General features: G+C 41.0%; 1 protein-coding gene across 4 annotated transcripts; it reads left to right on the top strand.

Annotated features, from left to right (window-relative positions):
- The first annotated feature begins 36 nt into the window (after positions 1–36).
- GOSR2 (golgi SNAP receptor complex member 2) lies at positions 37–17,496 on the top strand. Of its 4 annotated transcripts, XM_064524419.1 has the most exons (7): positions 49–147; positions 1,379–1,557; positions 3,111–3,175; positions 5,787–5,895; positions 6,987–7,119; positions 10,001–10,141; positions 14,274–17,496. In XM_064524419.1, exons 2-7 carry the CDS (start codon positions 1,496–1,498, stop codon positions 14,433–14,435), a joined length of 672 nt encoding a protein of 223 aa, XP_064380489.1. In that variant the 5' UTR covers positions 49–147; positions 1,379–1,495; the 3' UTR covers positions 14,436–17,496. The 4 variants fall into 4 exon arrangements, with proteins under 4 accessions (XP_025963671.1, XP_025963673.1, XP_064380490.1 ...); XM_026107886.2 differs by lacking the exon at positions 1,379–1,557 and having other exon boundaries at positions 37–147; XM_064524420.1 differs by lacking the exon at positions 10,001–10,141 and having other exon boundaries at positions 42–147.
- Positions 17,497–19,206: the final 1,710 nt, after the last annotated feature.

Raw genomic sequence — 19,206 nt, 5'->3', positions numbered from 1 at the left:
CCGCTACGGGCCGCGCAGGCGCCGCGGAGCGCCGCGGCCGGCGGAAGCGGAAGCGGCGGGGCCGGAAGGGGCGGGCGGCGACGTGGGCGGCAGAGCTGGGCCGCTCCGCGCCGCTGCTATGGAGGGGCTTTACCACCAGACCAACAAGTGCGTGCGGCGGGGCGGCGGCGGGGAGGCGGGGGAAGGAGCCCGGCGGCCCCGCTGCCGTGGGGCGGCGGCGATGGTGGGCAGCGCGCCCTGGGGGGGAGCGGCCGAGACCGGCTGCGTCCCCCGGTAGCGGGGATGGGGGGGGCTGTAACGGTCGTGAACCGCTCAGGGGCTGCGGGCAGCCCGGGGTCGGGCCCGGCCGCGGGGAGCGCGCAGGGGAGCTCTGGTGAGGACTGCGGTGGAGGCGAGGCATCCTGCGGGTGGCACCAGCTAACGCTACGCCGTGTGTGCTAAGCAGCTTGCGGTTTTATCCGCTCCTCTTGGCATCATTTGAAAGCTTTTTTGCTAATAAATATCTTTCATTCTGGAGCCTTGTCAGAAGGGACAGTTTTTTCAGTCCACGGAAGGTTCTCCAGGCTGGCTGTGTAACCGTCCAAAGTCTCACCTTGCCTTTAGCCACGTCAGTCTGAAAGCAAAGCTGCACACCTTGGATTTTTAAAGCACAAGATTCTACGTGTTCCCTGAAAAAGCTGACTCTCTTTTACTACATGTCTGTGCATTTAAGGCACACTAGTTTTGTAGTGTGTATTTTTATGGCAGTGGAGTTCTGTGCTCGCCAGTGGACAGCAACTACACTGTCCCGGGAAAGACTTAATTTATTGTAATAATACACAACACAGTGTGTTTCACAGGCTATGGTAGCCTGTTGAGGCCGAAGTGGTATGAAAATTGCAAACCACAAATAAGACGGGAACCTTGCAGCTCAATGCGATATGGAATAACTCCTGGGAAAGAGGCCAAAGGAGATGGTTAATGTAAATATTCAAGCCTAACAGTTTTCGGGGGGAAAGGGTTTCATTGCTGAGGTCTGTTGAAGGAGGTGGTGTGGTAAGGTAGAGCCTTTAATTAAATAATAATACAGGGTGACTCTGTAGGGAAGAGCTGAAAATCCTGCTGTTGATCTAGAAATGCATACGCACAATAGTAAATGTTACTGATAAGGGCAATACCTTGCATTGTTCCAGTTCTCATGTTGCCTTACTCTGTGATTGTACTTCCTGAGCTGTGCTTTTTTTTTGTAGTTTATTGTCAGTGTGGGGATACTCTTAACATTTAAACTCCCATGCTACCTTTTCCTTGGACTTACTCTATTTCCAGGAGGTTGGCATATGAAGAGTCCTGTTGAATGTGGAGTACTTGTTCTGATCCAGTTCCTCATGGTCTAATTTAGGTCCTACACCTGGATTTTTAAACAGTCATTTTGAGAGCAATGTGATCTTAAAATGCCTGGGGCATCCTAGAGAAACTTCTGGAAAACAAAACTATACGGAACAGGAACTGGTGCAAGATGCTGGTTAATGAAGTGGTTCTGTATTTAACTGAACATGTCATTAGCAGAGCTGGCTGGCTGTAAGTACTGTATTATAAAGTTGGAGTTACCAGTTTAGCAGCATGGTGTCACGATCTGGAAGGTCGTCCTGATAGCTATTAAAAAAAAAACCCTCATAGTATCTGAAGAATGGATGCTTTCGTGCTCTATTTGTAAAATAAGTTGGTTTTTGTGGCCTGGTCTCGTAAACTTTTGTGCTTAAGTTGTAGAGCAGTGCCTGCACCAGAAAAACAGCCACTAATATGATCATAATTATGATCTCATAGCTATTTTTAGAAAAAATGCCATGATACTTTTGTAAATTTTTAAGTGTATTTCTGAAAGTCTGAATCCTAGCTGCTGTGAAATTGTCCATAACAGATATTTCCAAAGGTTTATCTGACTTAGTTCTTAACTACAGATGCCTAGGAAAGAGAGTAAGAAATGGGCAAACAAATAGGATGCTTCCCCTGAATATTGTCTCAGCCTCCAACAATTTGAGGCTTAGGGGCTTCCTGAAAGAGGGGTGTAACAACCAGCAGTGCATTTTTTTTTGTTTTTGCCATTACGTGTCCAGTTGCTTTTTGAACCAACACAACCTTCAGCAGTCCCCACATCTGCCATCAGGAGTTCCATGGATTCATTATGTATTTTGTAGAAATCCACCACCTTCTCTTTGGTTTTAAGCTTTCTATCTTTTAATTTCATTTGATGTCTTTTTAATTCTTATACTGGAAGAGACAGTGAACGGTCATTCCTTATTCACCTTCTCCCATGCCATTTTCGCTCTTACAGACCTCTGTGATATCTGCCTGCCATTATCTCATCTGTGGACTGAAGAACCTTTTGTTTCTTCTATGAAAGCTGTTATTTATCTTTCATAATCTTTATAGTCCTTCTCTGAACCTTTTCCAGTGCTTCTGTGTTCTTTCTGAGACAGGGGACAGAATCTGTGTATAGTATCCAAGATGCATATCATGTGTTTAGGTGGTAGCATGCCGGTGTGGTGTCTCACGTGCCATTTGTCTCATCTGTGCTCTTGACTTTAGTGGTGCATGTAGCAGAGTTTCATTGCAGATGTGTTTCTTAAGGTCCCTCTTGTACAAACTTGTGTGCCAGTCATATCTTCCACATGCTGTACTCACCACTCGTGAGTTCCTACTATGAATCTGAAGTCTTGTCTCCAAGAATGTCTTGGAGTAAGCAGATTTGAATGGCGCGTAGTATGCCAGATGTTTCACACATGAAACTGAGTCTCAGTTCTAGCTCTTTTCATATGCATAACCTGAACTACAATGGAAGTCTTTTCACCTTTATTTTGATTTTTAAACTCTTGCCTTTTAAAACTCGAAGTTGTTTTGTAGGTGCATGTTAAGTTAAAGCACCACTTTCTTCATATTGAAGATTTGAGGGTGGTTTTTATGTATTTAATGATGGACTGTGTTTGCACTGAATGCCATGCCTCTGATTCCTAGTCTGTTCTGGAAAGTACTTTCTGTAAGAGAAGGTGAAAATTGAGGAGGCATTGAAAAATGATTTGTCTTCATTTAATAGATGTTAAGTGACTTCTGTTTCTTTCCTCTTTACTTGATAGACAAGTCCATGAGGTCCAATCTCACATGGGGCGTCTGGAGACATCAGACAAACAATCAGTACACTGTAAGTAGTTAATTAAAGAGAAAAGTTCCACCCCACTACTCATTTGATTTAACTCACACCTTTAATCTTGTATGCTTTATCATGGTATTTACTGTCATTAGTGGAATGAGTTTGGCTTCTCATTCACTATGATCAACTGGTGAGACACGTCACAGGTTTGAAATCCATTAAAATTGTTTGACTTGAATGCATTAAAACTATTTGACTTGAATAAGGTGGTGGTTTTGTAGGACAGAGTGGAAAAGAAAACAAAATACAGTAAACACACAGATGTGTGTGCTAATCTAGGAGGTCACCAAACCCGTTTGTTAGAAGCTCAGAAGCAGAGTGTGAAACATCACTGTGCACCTGTCCTGTTATTCTGCAGTTCCTTCAGCATCCACTAATTGACTGTCTTCCTAAGAATATGCTTAATCCAGCTTCTGGGAAAAATTCTGTGGTTTGGTGTGCAGGAATTGAGGCAGGATGATTCTGATCTTGCTTGCATCTGAGTCAGAGCCTGTAATTCCCTCTGCTTATGAGAAGTAGGGAGATCAGTTATGTCTAAAATTGCTCCAGCAAATTTAGTCTGTAACCCTGCGTTAATAAAATGACTGTAATCGAATACTATGGTATAGTGCGTCAGGGCCCTTTAACCCAGCACAGAATTGGCAAGTGTATTTTGGCATGTTCTTCACCTGTCTTTGAATCCTTGATTCCTATATGAGTTGTTGTTGATGGGCCTCATGAAAAACTTTTTTGCAAAGAAAAGTACACTGCATTGACTGGATACATTTATCCATATGTTGACTGACTTCTGTTACCCAAAATATATTTGTGAAGTATGACTTTACTGTGGAAAAGACTGTGATAACTTTTCCTATCAAAAAATAACGGCTTGTCTACTGATTCTGTTTTCTGTGATGGTTGTTACTGTTGCACCTAGTACAATTGGCAGACTTACTGGACTGCTGTTCACTGGATCTGATTTTGGAGCCCCAATTAGCATAATTTGCCATTTTTCCTCTGCTACTTGAGGCCATTTTAAGATACAGGGTTATGCACCATCTTACCTAGTGAGTCAATGAATACTGTTTCTATATATACATATGAAGGTACAGCTATGTGCTATACATATTAGTGTATATTTAAGAATTTATTGGAAAAAATGAATTATCTTTTGGCAGGAGCAGGAAAATGAGCCAGGAAATCGAAGTTTCAGTTGCAGTTTTTCTAGTCACGTTTTGGTCTCAGAAAAACATACAATTAATAAGATATTAATGTTATTATTTAGACAAGCAAAAGCTCGTGTAATTTATCTGTCTGCCCTCCCGGTTGCTTTTCTGTTAGTTGTACTGAATGATGGAGAGATGAATTAGGTTAACTTGGTTGATCCGTGTTTATGTATGGGAGATGGTTGCTCTCTGATTGTGTGAGATCCAAGGACAAAGTAAAGGGGTTGTATGTGCCCTTTGCTTTTCTGGATTTTGCTGAATGTGATGTTCTGTAAAGTCCTGAGATACTGAGGAGTAATTAGCTGTTTGTTAATATTGCTTTTCTGTATACCTCTCTAGTCTAAAAGCAAATGAGAACAAATACTGTCTGTAGGATTTGGTGATTATTTATACCAGCTCTGACTGTGTCAGTCACAGATATACATCAGCTTCAGGACTGTCCTCGTGGCTGTACAGACATGATGGTGCTTCTGTGTCCTCTAATAATAAGTCTGTGGACATGCTCCAGAGGATGCATACCTTCAAACTTACAGCTCACCTTCTTTGAACGCAAGAAGAATGTCAGATGACTAAAAGTGCTTCAGTCTTTTATCCTTCCGCGCAGTTAAGTTGTGAAATGTTGGGTGCTGACATGGTTAGCAAATGTAATTGTTAAAGGAAGACGGTGGCTGTGGCTTTTACTAAGTTTTGCTATACAATGGTCAAAGTAATTGAAAGGATATGAAAGACTCTACCTCAATTGTATCTGCTTCCCACCCCACTAAAATACAGGTATGTAAGGCTTAGCATTTTGCACTCTTGTCCCTCTGCTGTAGTTACAGAGATAGCAGAAGCAATTATGAATTAGATGATTAGAGAGGCAATAGTTATGTAGCCTTGTTTTCCACCTGTAACAGCTTCTCAGCTCTGTTTTGGCCATGCTTTTTGAGGATTTCGTCCAGTCCACCTGTTCCCATCAACTCTTAAGCCTTCCCATGGTCTGTCAGTGTCCCTTGCTTTAGGTAGAGATGAGATGTATATTAACTCTGTTACGGTATTCAGAGGTTTAAATTGCCATTGCTGTGAGATGCCTCTTGGATATTAGCTTGTGTGGGCAAGTCCTGTCAAAGCATCAGGATGGGACTTCAAATCCTAATATGCAGAGGAGATAGGGAAAGGGACTCATATTTTGGAGAGCTAGCAGGGCTTTACCACATAGGGAAGGCAAGAATCTCAAATTATTCAGTTAGAGAAGTAGATTTTTATGTTCTGTGTAATTCTCAGTTCTGCTTTTTTCACCTAGTAAGGATTTGTATCTGTAAGGTTTTAAAAATTGGTTTGAATGTTTTTGACCTGTTGCCTTCCCTAAGATTGCAGCTCTTTAATTCAAATCAAAACACGTTTTTCTTTCCTTGCAGTAGTAGAAAATGAGATTCAGGCAAGAATAGACAATATATTCAGCAACTTGGAACGTCTGGAAATCCTGTCCAGCAAAGAACCTCCCAATAAGCGACAGAATGCTAAACTGTAAGTTCACCTTCTTCGCTATGATAATGTTGTAGTCTTTGTAATTATTTTCAGTAAAAGATGTAGAAATCTTTGCTTTTCCATTTGAATGAAACCTTTACATTTGCATAAGTTATCCCTGTGCTTTACAATAATAGAATCGAGGTACAGAGGCAAAATAACTTTCCTGCATTTAACCACAGATTGGTGATGGGGCTAGGCTCATGGCTGTGTTCTAAGATGAGCAGAACACAGACTCACCATGCTTAAAAGAAGTTACACGCTTTACGGCATTTACTTTTAATGACATTTATGGAGGTAAGGAGTAAAATTACTTCAGTGGTGTCATTTTCTCCGCCAGACTGTTGGTGACTAAAATAAGAAGCTTTCTTTAGCACTGGTGTGAACAGGAGATAGGACCAGAGACCAGTGGAGGACCCTTCTAGTCTAAATTATTCTGTGACTCTACTATTAGCGTTTAGTCCCAAAATGCTTTCATAGGTACCAGAGGTGGATACCATGTCAGCTATACTATAAAGAGTAATATCTGTGCTAGTTGCGTAGGCTTCCGTTATGGTCCATGAACATTTAGTCAGAAACAATGGGGTTCTGGATATGAATCATTTTAGCCCAGTGGAGATGTCTCCAGTATTGCTCACTGGCTTTTAGGCTCCTACTATAAAATCTCAAACTTAAGAATGTGGTGTTAAATAATGAAACTTGAAAGTTTAATCTTTTGTTTGAATGTAGGTCATAAAATAGAAGCTATTCAAATCCTACTGTCTTTCCAAATCTGTGTTAAATGAGGAATATATATACAATCCCTCTGAAGAGACTAGTCAAAGGAAGGAAGTGCAAGACAGCTCAAGAATTCTCCTTCACATTGTATCATTCTATTCTGGTTAAATAATCAGCTGTTTTGTTGAAACAAGATCTAAGCCTGGAATATAGGCCTAACATTGAATGTCCTTTATCTTTTAGATAAATAAAATTCATCATTCTTAATATCCATGGCTGTTAATTTATAATGCTCCATTGTTCACACACAAAACATCAGAAAAGACTGGTATATTTATCCCTGGGAATGTCTTCCTGTTGTTGATTCTGTCTAGCCGAGTTGACCAGCTGAAGTATGATGTTCAGCATCTGCAGACAGCCCTGAGGAACTTTCAACATCGGCGTTACATCCGGGAGCAGCAAGAACGACAGCGAGAAGAGTTGCTTGCGCGTACATTCACTGCTAATGTAAATATGCTTTATTTTAGATCTATCTGTTCTAAAGAAAACAGTCTTTCAGAGAAGTTTCAGGCAAGACTTAAACTTGACTCCATTAAATTCCTGCTGTGAGATGGTGTAAATGGAAAAATGGTAGAAAAGAATAACAATACACTTTGAAAAAGCACAACCATCTCCTGAGGAAAAGGTGGTTTATTAGAAGGCAGTAAAGAAAGACAAACAGTTGTTCCAAAAGTTGCTGCTCCTATTTTGTCCAAAGCAGCTGTATCTGCCTTCTTAGAGCAGTTTCAAAAGGGTGAATGAGGTAGGTACCAAAGTATACATTTTACTGGAATTTGTGTCAAATGTCTGTTTTCAGCTATTAGTAGGTTTTATACATCTTGATGTTGGTGGATGCCAGCCAGCTTTGATTTGTTCAGATATAAATCATACCGCTAGAAAAACCTTCCTTTTTATCTGTAAGCCATTCAAAAGTTTTTAATGAAAGGGATATGTTTCCACCTGTTCTTGTTAATTTTTATTTCCTCCATTTTTGAAGTTCCCCTATGCAAATTCTCAGAAAAACTTTGCTCTGAATAACGTAGGTTCACTTTCAGACTTCTGCTTTTTTGCGACTCAAGAGCTTGTAACTTTTTTTTAAATAACCTACCGTTCACTTTCTCTGTTGCCATACACTCTTAGGGCACAGTAGAGTGAATGTGAGTGGGCCACATTTTCTTGAGATTTACGAAGTTCAATAGACTTCTCAAACCCCACATAAAGCTGATTTCTTGCATTTTCTTGGCTGCTTGAAGTTCTTCAAAATTATAAACAAGACTTCAGAGGAACACTGGCACTTGGAACCTGATTTGTTTTCAGAAAGCTGTGATGTTCCTCTGCAAATTTGGAGAAATTTTTTCCTATAGGAAGATGTTGCCCAGGAAGAAAATATGTGTCCAAGTGGAAATGGTTTTGAAGAGCAGTAGTGGGCTTGTAAAGGCAAGACAGATGCCAAACTGCTTTTTCTCCTTTAGATGTTGAAAACTGTCTCAAGATGAAAGAAACTGTGTGACTTACTTTGTATTTATTTTAACTCATTGTTACAGAAGTATGGCTTTTAAAGTAGAAAGGCCTCTTAATACCAAAATGGTGATTTACTTTTCAGTCATTGGCCTCCCTGTTTTGCTTAGGATTTTGTGTCCTTTAAAAAGTGTACATAGCTTCTATTTATATGCTGCCCTACACTTTTAAATAGAAATATTAGCTGAGTATGTAAGCAGCCTGAATAAATATCATCATAACAGCTCTTGAAAGCTTTAAAAGTGTTCTGAACACTTTGCTCAATTCAAAGATAAATGTGGTCTTTATCTTTAAAGCTTCCTTTGTACCATTCTAGAGAAAACCACTAACAAGAAAACATACAATCCATCTAGGGTGCCAGTGAAGAGCACAAAAACTTACTTTGACATTTTTCATGCTAGCTTGTGGTGTATAGAAAGACCTACATCCTCCTTGTACAGGAAATGGAATTCCTTCTGAGGTGAAGTTCAATGAATATTTGCAATAATAGTCATTTCATTGCAAATCATAGTGATTCCAGTCTGCAGACCTATTTAAGACCAGACACTTATTCCAACCTCAGTGCTTCGTTAACACTTGATCTAAGAGTTCCTAACACTGTCAAGAGCCTTCTTCGTTCAGTAACTTTTATCTCATAACTGCTAACAGTTCTGTCCCTTATTCTTCATTCTTTCACAGTCAGCAAGCAGAACGCCTGGAATGCCCAGCCAGGTGGGCAAACACCTAATGCTGTATTGTGCCTGTTTAAAGTGTTCTCAGAACTATATTAGTGTTTTTCTGCAGTAATCATCGTAAGCTTCTTTGTGCAAGTTTGGTAATGTTACATACATGTAAACTACAGCTGACAGTCAGAGCTAGGGTATTAACCAACTTGTATCCTAAGCATGAATTCTGTTTTTTAGTACTCCTTGCTATTCTGAGTATATGGAAGCAAGTAAGTCACTGTTTCCACACTTACCTCTTACTAATTCCTGTTTGTAATTCCTGTTTGTGATTCCTGTTAATAAAACAGTGTGGGAGTTTGTCATGATTCACTGACTGTTATCCTGACTCTCTTGATGGAATGGCGTCCAGAGAAGATTAAAATGGAAGCCTTTCAAAGGCAAAACTGATCACATCCTCTGACTTCTTGTGCAACCCAGGTTATAGAGTTTTATGCGGTCATTTCTATTTCAAGATTTATAGTTTCTAGTTGAACTAGTGCATCTCTGCTGGAAACTTTTTTATTTATTTATAGAGCCTTGAGTGGTGAGCGAGTCAGATCTTCAGGGATCTTGGTGACAGCAGACAGACATTTGAACTACCAGAAATTTGCACCTCCTTGTGAATGAGTTTCTAGAATGTCAGCTCCCAGGCATTGTGTTTTGTAGGCCTTCTGCCACTTAAAAACATGTATTATCAGATCTTTCATGAATCTTTCACTTGCAATGATCGAATGACTAGCTTTGTTAAACCCCTTCTATTAGTTTTGGCAAATGATTCTCTATTGTAATACCCTTTCCTACATGTGTCATAGAATGATACTATAAAAATTTCTTAACTTTTAATCTGACTTATCCTTTGAGATCTAATAGAAGTCAAACAGCTGATAACTTTTTAAAATAACTCTATCTTTAGGCTTACTTTCTATAGGCTTCTTTAAGCTACTTTTTTCACTCAGAAGTTAATGATGTATCTAATATCCCTACTAAAAATGTTTTAGATGTAATCCCTCAAGTCCTGTCAAGTTTCTGCCACGTTTGTTTCTGCATGTTCTCTTTCTGAATCTAACTATGAATGGGCAGTATGAGTGAGCAGGCAAGGTAACCAACACACTGCATTTCCCCTACAGGACTCTGACACCACCATACCGATCGACGAAACATTACAGTTTAATGAATCCCTGCAGAATGCCCATCGTGGCATGGATGATCTTATTGGCAGTGGGACCAACATCCTTCAGGGGCTGAGGGACCAGAGAGTGACACTAAAGGTGGGGCATCATTTTTTACCAGAAAGACCCCACATTTCTACATTTATGATGACCAGGCTAAGTAAAATAAAGCAATATATGAGTTTGTTTCAGTGCACTGCTTCAAGCTGAGAATGCTGGGAAAGGTCCAAACCCCATTTTAACTAAACCTGAAACCTTTGCATTTTAGCATCTTATTAGGAACAACTTTAAGCTGTTTTTCTTTGTGGCCAGATAGCCTAGTGGTATTCAGCTGAATGTTATGATTTGTTTTACTGTGGTTTCTTTTATACTCAAATGAAGAATGGGAAATAATGGCTAGTTTGCAGATAGGTCTTGATGCAGATGAACATCACTCAGCAACCACGAAGCTGGCATAAAGTAGTTATGTTTAAAATTAATGACAAACATAATACTCTCTCAGATCCAATGCAACTCAAGAATATATCTTTCCCTGACTATTGTTAATGAAAGCTGTATTTCTTTGTTTCTTGAGAATAGCACGTATTTGTCTTGTATTTTAAAGACTGTTCAAAGTGCTGTTAAATTGTGAGAAAATATCTCAAAGATACAGAAAAAGCTTTTTAGAAAGAAGTGTATGTGTGGTGGAAGTTGGATCCATGAAAAGTGTGAGGAAATTCATATCTGCTGAATCCATCTTATGAGGAAGACTGTTTACTTTTGTGATACGGCTTTGTTTTGGGATGTATCTGCAAGGGGATATAGGTATTTAATTGCTAACATTTGGTCAGATGAATCACACCTTAAGCTCCATTGACTGCAAAGGGAGCCTGGACACCTTACATGCGTTTAACTGAACTGCAGACACTTATGGATCTCACCCTTAAAGTACACAGGAATTTTTCTGGAGCAAGTTTTAGCTCCTAAGGTACCTATTTCCTAGGAGTGACCAGAGCTGGGTGTGTTCACAGGACGGAGTTGCTAGGTGCTTATTCTAATCCTAATGCCCAGTTCATAAGCAAGAAATTTCCTGTCTTGATTGCAGAGGTCCAGGCCAGCTGGTGTTCTCAAAATATTGGATTGGACCAGCACAGGGTATAATGGCAGAAAGCAATGTTGCAGCTCATCTTTTACTTAATAGTCTGGTGATCAGTCCCTGCGCCCGTGAACATTGCACTGATGCATTAGAGCAGAGTCAAAGCCCAGGTCTTTCCTCTCTGAGATGAATGTTAGCTTCTTGGTTAAAGCTATTTGCTCAAAGACCTAGCGAATGCACTTTTTTTTTTTTTTTTTAATACAAAGTCGGTTAGGAGAAATACTTTGAATAGGAATATAGTGACTTAGTTTGGTAGTTAAGCTCATTTAAAAGTATGTCGTAGCTGAGTACACTAGCCATAGGGCTAGTGGGTAGAAGGAGGGGTTCTGCTACCATCTCATGAAGCAGAGGTAGAAGAAAAGGTGGGAGGGATTGACTAGTGGTGCCAGGAGAGGATTCAGGGTTGTGAATGCTCTTTGGAAAAAGCAGCTTCCCTGAAGTTTGTATGACCTTGAGAAGAGTGGGACAAAGACATACATTTGTCCTCTGTGTTTACAATTGGATGTCTTTGGTGGCTGACCGACATTAGTTTGGGGCAGCCAGTCGTTCAGGTGTTCCACTGTACCTCTGCTTCATACAGGGAACGTGAGGTTGTGGATTCTACAAGATGTGAGTTACTGATTCAAGTTGGTCTCTGATGACTGACTGATGCCCTTGGTTTTTGGAGGGTCCTTGAGGAGGAAGGGCGTATATCACAGGTCAGGAGAACTTACCATAGTTGACAAATATGATAAAGGAACATTTGTGGGACCTACTGCCTCAAAGAAACTGAGAAGAAATATTATTTCCTGTTGTAGTTAGTAGTCCTGTCTTGCTTCTTTTGCTAATTAGATTGCAGTAACTGGCCTGGATTCATGTTAGACCACAGCTGGCCTTTTGCAAATGTACACATGCCATGTCTTAGCTACTAACTTGTGGCAAGTTGGGGAAACTTCAGGTCAGAACTGTAATAGTGACATTTAGTTGGTCTCTGCCTGCTGCTACTGATCATCTATTGCTTTTGGGAGCATCGAGTTCTTTTGTTTTTTGGGGATATTTCTCACTACTTCTTTCAGGAAGATTTTTACATGTTCCTTTTTTCCCTGAGCTTTTCTTACACTGTCAAAGATGCTAAACTTTGAATGTTTACAATTCTGTGGGAAGCAGCTACTATAGAATCATTTTCCATAGCTAAAAGAATTAATTTGCAAGTGGATAAACTATGTAACCTGTTGGATTTTGGATATAAATAGAGACAAACAGGAAAACAAGTATTGCCGAATTGTCACAAGTCTTGCATAATTCAGCTGTTCTAGCTGTGCTGTTCCACTGACTGCAAGAATTGAAAAGTCTTAATTTTTTTCTATTGTAGCTTTAGAGCGAAAGCAAGCATCTTCTAATTTCTCTTCAAGCAGAACATAGGTTTTTTTGTTATGAGATAATGTGAAAGGATTGCTGCTGAGACAGTGCTGAACTTAAAAAGTGCAGTATCCAGGGGTTTAATGTGAAGTTTGTGAAATGAAGGTGAAAAATTCAATTACATTTTATCAGCTGAGAACCTGAGCTGATTTCAGCAAAGTATAAATACTTGCACTGCTTTGTACACAAGAAGCTGATTTTCTGATGTAGTATTGCAAATCTGTATACTGTACAGGTTGAGATTAGTAATTGTTCAAGCATGTGTATCTAAAGTATTTGATATAAATTCTGTCCTCAGGGAGCTTTTCTGATGTTAGTCTGGTTTATATTCAAAACCATTCCCAAATTTCACCTTTTGTTCTTCTGAAACCAAAGATATAGTGGACTGTGAGAACAGAAACTAGAGTGTTTTTGTTCTAAAGCTAAAAGCAGTAGCAGAGCATTGTGATGGGAACATGTGCTATCACACTTGCTTGGAGAATAAATAACTTCATTCTAACAGCTTTCTGAAGCAAGGTGTATCTCAAGAACTTGGACCTACAAGTCCATTTGAGAGACTAGATCCATCATCATAACCATTGTGCAACAAGGCTTCTAGCAGTGTCCATGTCTGTGCACTCACAGGTGTGATGGAGGTGGTCCTGGCCAGCTGTCCCTCAGGGAATGCTTTAGCTGGTTGTACCTGTGAGCTGGCTGAGTTGGCTCTGTGGTGTTCAGTGCAACATCTCTGCCTGCCCATCTGTACATTATTCATCTCTAGCTTATCTAGAAAGGTACTTTTCACCTACCCGTAGCCTTGTCACCCTGGAGCTAAGCAATATACACCATGGGTTGTCTCCTCCCTCCCTAGATGGGATGGTAACCAGCTCTGAACTGTGCCCAGAGTACATCTATGTGCCTGTATTTCATGCAGTTTCCTTTTCTTGCCTTTGACCTTTGCCCTGAAATAAAGTAGGAGTATTCCTGCTGTGCTGCAACAGTGAGATTCCCCTGGGCCATTTCCTGGTACTTCTGGTTCCACAGCTGACTGTGTTTATCTGTGCTGATGTAGGTAACTGGTGGAATCCACAGACATTCTTAATAGCAACTGCTCCAGCAGCGAAACAGAACTGCGACACATTCCTATCTGCAGTGTACTTGCTAGCAGTCTATTCATTGTTACTCTCATGAAGGGTTTCTTGAAATCGCATTAATTATGATTTATGTCTTTTCATTGCACCCTACCACTGGCCTTACAAATTTCTGGACCTCCTTTTCAACCTCTTGCTGGTATGAACAGTACTTGAGACCAGCAGGAGGGAAGTTTTGCAAGAAAGGTGGTCTGTTCAAGATGCTTCAAGCTCTTAAACTGTATGTCTAGAAATAGCCCAGAAAAACTCCCTTAATGCCTCCATAGGGAATGTGTTTTCTCTGGGCTGCTCTGTATGATGATTCTGCCTGGATGCATTGTTTTGTATCTTTAACCTTATTCCTGTTCAGGTGTGTGAATTGCTTTGTCTCATCATCCGGCTGATTTCTAGGGTCCTGTGGCCATCTCCCCCTAACTTATGGGAACCGTTGGCTGATAGCAAGTTCCACTGTTTACTGAGGGATCAGAATTTGTCACTGGTCATCCATGGGGAAATGTTTGTAGACTGTGAAAAGTGTGGGACCTTGAGCTTAATCCTTTCTCTTCTGTTTTTTTTAATTTATTTTTAGGGTACTCACAAGAAGATCCTAGATGTTGCCAACATGTTGGGCTTATCCAATACAGTGATGCGACTGATTGAGAAGCGAGCCTTTCAAGATAAATACTTCATGATTGGGGGAATGATTTTGACTTGCGTAATTATGTTTCTTGTGGTGCAGTATCTGACATGAGCTACTAAAGTATTGCCAGAGGAGATCATCTTTTGGAGCAAAATGGACTGCCCTCCAAAATGTACTGCCTGCTCTCCTCTGAGCGCTGCTTTGGATGAGCCCTTCCTGTGAACTTCAGAGTTTACAAATCACACTCAAATTCACATCTCGTGGAAAGCACCTAGGGGAACAAATTTCTCTGGGGATGCTGTAGTTGAGAATATGACCCTATGAAAATATCCATGGCCTTTCCTACTCTCACCTTACTCTCTGTAATTTTAAGAATCTGGTTAAGTAGGAAGGAGGAAAAGTGAATATTTTGCCCAGCCGTATTGCAAGGTATGAGTGCTCTTTTGGGTAGATGGGAAGAAGAGGATGCAGAGGCAGAGTAGGAGATGTAGTGAGCCTTTCCTATGCTAACTAGAAGTGATCACAGTGTATTTTCAACAGAAAGGAAGCCACTGAGGACCATTTTGCATTGTTTGTGGGCACGATCCTGCAGAATAAGTGTGCAAAAAGGGGCAGGAAGTGAAGGGTTCACATCTACATACCCTTTTTCTGGCAGGGAGAAAGATTTGGGGGGGAAGGATCTTAACTCTAAAAGCATGGTAATAACCTCTGCTAACTTTTTTTGTATAACCATGTAGCACAAATCTTCCTATTTTAGGCTGAAAAGCTTCTTATCTGAGGTATGTTTTGGTACCTTTTTATGCCCTGCTGCTTCCCAGTGGAAGCTGAATGCTGTACTCCCTTCTGCTTAGTAGAAGGTTTTACAGTGTCTCCTGTAACCACTATTCCTTCACATTTCACCCTTTGGTTAGGAAGTGCTGTCTCTCATTCTCCTCCAGTCAGATGCAGATTAGGCTCGTCACCTCCACTGTGCCTAGTACCAAATCTAGCCTCCAAAGACTGTAAAGACTTTGATGTTGTTGTTTCTAGGGCATATCATGTTTCAGGTGAGTTGTATTTATTTTCTGAGGTGATTGGTTGGGGTGTGCTTTGTAGCTGGTATTTGTAGATTAGATGAAGCAGGCAAGTCCTTGCTCTGCTCAAATTCTGCCTTGTAATTTTTCTATTTAGATCTGGAATGGGCTTTCTCTGCTATTCTTTGCATTCAGAATAATAGTGGGATTAGGGCAAGGAACCTTGCATTGAAAATCAGTTGGCATGGGAGGAGAGTTTCCTGAAGTTGTCTATTTGTATTTAAATATTCACAGTTATGAAGTGACTTCTTGTTTAAATACAGCACTCCTTTTCTCTGCAGATTGTAGGGACTCTGTTAGAGTGGCAATCTGGAGATTTTGGGCATCATCCATTTCAAACAGCCTTCAGATACATTTCCACCCTCAGTTCTGTGTACAAGTCTGGACCACTTCCAGATGTCTGACAGTGGCACAAAAGTGCCATATTCAGATGACGTGGCATTCTGCTGGGAATTCCTTTGGCTTTTGCTAACTGGAACAGTTGTGGGTCTTTTAATTAGTAACAGTTTATGAGTTCTACATCTTATCTTTCTTTGATGCAATAAGCTTTGTTCTGATTAATATGTAGCCTGTTGCAAACTTGGAGAAATGGTATTAATAATTGTAAAAAACGAAATTTCAGTTAATATGGGCAGGTAAAGCAGGTTTCAGCAGTGCTTGTTTACAGTTGTGTAGCTAAAGTATTGACTGACTTGTGTGCTGTTGCATAGCTTTAAAGCCCAAAAGAGACTTCCCAATTTCATTAGCTGTCACAGACCAGTCAGTATTGAACCCAGGACAAGTGAAGCATCAGTTGTCAGAGAGCTGTCTGGCTGCATCACAGACACAGCAGCGGAGGCTGAGATGCCATCAGTGCCTAGATAATCCTTTCAGACATTTCAGCAGAGGAAGGTAGGAAAGCTTTTTGTATATCCTGTGTGCTGCACACCTGGCTGTTTTCTGCATATGAATGTTTGTTGCTTCTCAAGCTAATGAATATTCCTCAGTCTGCTAGGCTTTCTCAGAACACCCCAGCAGACCAAATACAGAATTGGTTTGCATTTTTGCATTTGAACCAGAGGGAGAAGGGAATTAAAAGAAAAGAGGAAGTCTTTCAGTGAGAGGTTATCTGTCTTCCTGTATCTTTAATCTACATCTTAAATCTACCTTTACCATAAGGCCTAAATCTTAGATTTTTAGCACACTATGCACTTGTTAGATCATCTTCTGTGAGATCAGTTAGGCTCCCTAGAAGGCATCCCTGGCAATTTCTTTTCCTATTCCTGATAAGCTGATACAATTCCACCTGGATTTTACAACTTTATGGTTTAGTCTTGAAAAGATGGCATTTGACAGTCAGACTTATGTGGTTGTGACTTGTGTAGCAAGATTTGTCTTATACTGAGGTAGGACTCTAGCTAATTTATTTTCCTTTTTTGGCTTGGAGTCACAAAATTACTGCAACTGGAGTTCTTTCTGTTTTGAGATTAGCTTGACATTTTAATAGATGCTTCTTTGTTCATGTATTTTGTCCTTTTAGACCATCCTTGTTCTTGTGTAGGCTAATTCCCCTTCTGTAAGCAAAGTGTCCTTGCTATTCACTGTTCTAAGGTGGGATGTGGGGTGTGAAGGAACCACTTAGGTAACTGGATTTGACAACATGCAATTTCAAGCAAACAGGTACTAGATGCTAAGTCCAAAATGACTTGCAAGAGCACCTGTGCCGTCTCAGACGGTTAATGTAAAACCCTCAAAGCCTCCATCATTATGGTGTGCCACAGAAGGACGCACGTGGGGTGAAGATCCCTATTAACATGAAATGAGAAAGAGCTGAAACCCTGGTGACTTTACGCATGTTGCTGCTACAGCTCTCTGTGAAGTTTCCTTTCCTCACTAAGGATGATATTTCTTTCAACAGAGCTGTTGTTTTGCTTCTAACTTCTGTGGAACAGCAAGTGTTCCAGCTGTTGGATGAGCTGTTCACTTACAAGAGGACACTGCAGAAGCTAGCTTACCTCTGGAGAGGAAAAAAAAAAACTTTTTACCAGTATTTTATATATAAAGGGGCAAGGCGGGACATGATGTGATATGTTATGTGAATAAAAATTTTTCAATCAGAATGATTTTTTTTTTAACCTTGAGTAACACATAAGATGATCAAATACTTAAACAAGCTGGACAAATTCCTCAAAGCACAAGGAGGATCTGTTTTGATACACTGAAGGAGGCAGGCGGCAGGCTTGGCCAAACGGGGCACCTCTGCCTGAGCTCAGATGTGAAAAGGAAGTTCACAGAAGGTGGAAGAAGGGATGGGCTATTGCGAGGAATACAGAGATGTTACTCAAGTGTGCAAGGAGGGAATTGCAAAGCCAAAGCTCAGCTGGCCTTGAAACTAGTGAGTGGTAAGAAGGCCTTGTATAAGTACATTAGCAGCAAAAGAAAGGTTAAGGAAACCAACCACCAACCAAGGGGTAGGGGATACTACAGGAAGAATATGAATCTGGGTGTTTCCTCCTGCAGCCTTGCCCTCTGCTTGTCCACACTGGAGGGGCTGTGGTGGCAAGTGCCCCAGCTGTGGGGGAGAGGGGTCCTAGAAGGGGATGGAAGGAGCTCTTTGTGTTGTAATGAAGGGGGGAAGCGTGGAGCCAGGTGGAAACACACAGGGAGGAACAAACCAGAAGAGTTCTGCATATGGAGGAAGAACACATACAAGGAGGAGAGAGGAAATACGGGGAGGATTTTCTTCCCAGTTACAGCTTTTCTTCCCAGCACAACAGCAGGGGAAGGCTCACAGGGATGCTGTGGCGTGACACAATCAGCATCTTTCGGCAGGAAGTGGATCCCATTGTGCTGTGGGGTTGGAAGGTGCAAGAGAGAGTATGTGTGTGTGAGTGCTGGGTCCAGACCAGACACTTACAGTGATGAAAGGATCTCACTGGTGAGAGTGGTGGTGGCACAACAGGCTTTTATGATCCTGGCATCGGTGGTGGCTCTGGGAAAGGTGTACAGGTGGTGGTGGTGGTGGTTGCTGCTAGCTGGGCGGTGGAACAGGAGAGCTGGGGACAGTCGGGGGGGAGAGCAGGATGCAGGTGGGAGCTGCGCTACAGGGGGAAGAGACCCCGGAGCCCAGCGTGACCTGCCCATCGGCAGTGGAGAGGGACCAGTCCCTCCTCTCCACTGGTCTCTGCTGGCTAGTAACGAAGCTTGTGAGGTTTGGAGTGCTGGTGTCCTGCACGACCTTTCTCCTAGGCTCAAATTAAAGAAGAAAGGGGAAGGCAAAATTTGGCTCTAGAAAAAGTGATTGTAGATTTAAAATCTGAGACCAAATTGATTACAGAACTAGGTGAAGGAGTAGATTCTCCTTGCCTTGCAATTATCTTTTTTTGTTTTGTGGTAATTCAAGTTCCCCACAGCTACAAAACACTTCTTAAATCAGGAAAATATCCAGCAAAGAATGGAAAAAGGTTAAAAAAAAAAAGTGCAAAGGCATAGATATAAACTAGATAGCTAGATCAGATCAGCCTTCAGCAGTCTTAATTAAAGCTCTGGAAAAAGAATAAAGAAAAGGAATTTAATAATACTAGCAACTGCTGAGACGTCTCTTTATGGTTTATCTTCCAGGGTGCTCTCCTAAAGGACTTCAACATGATTAGAAGCAGTTCAAGCCTAGAAACAATGTTGTTGATTCAGTAGTGTGCTTTAAAGTGTGAGTGTATGTGTAGAAGAAATCTAGGTGGGTATAAAACAGGTAAAAGTTTTGAAACAAAGAGACCAAGTGCTGTCAGTACTTTAGTAGTTAAAAGGAAAGTGAACTGTAGATAACATGTGCA

This window comes from Dromaius novaehollandiae, chromosome 22 (genome assembly GCF_036370855.1).
Source record: "Dromaius novaehollandiae isolate bDroNov1 chromosome 22, bDroNov1.hap1, whole genome shotgun sequence".
NCBI classification, from domain to species: domain Eukaryota; kingdom Metazoa; phylum Chordata; class Aves; order Casuariiformes; family Dromaiidae; genus Dromaius; species Dromaius novaehollandiae.
This window is presented reverse-complemented; position numbering and strand designations above follow the sequence as displayed.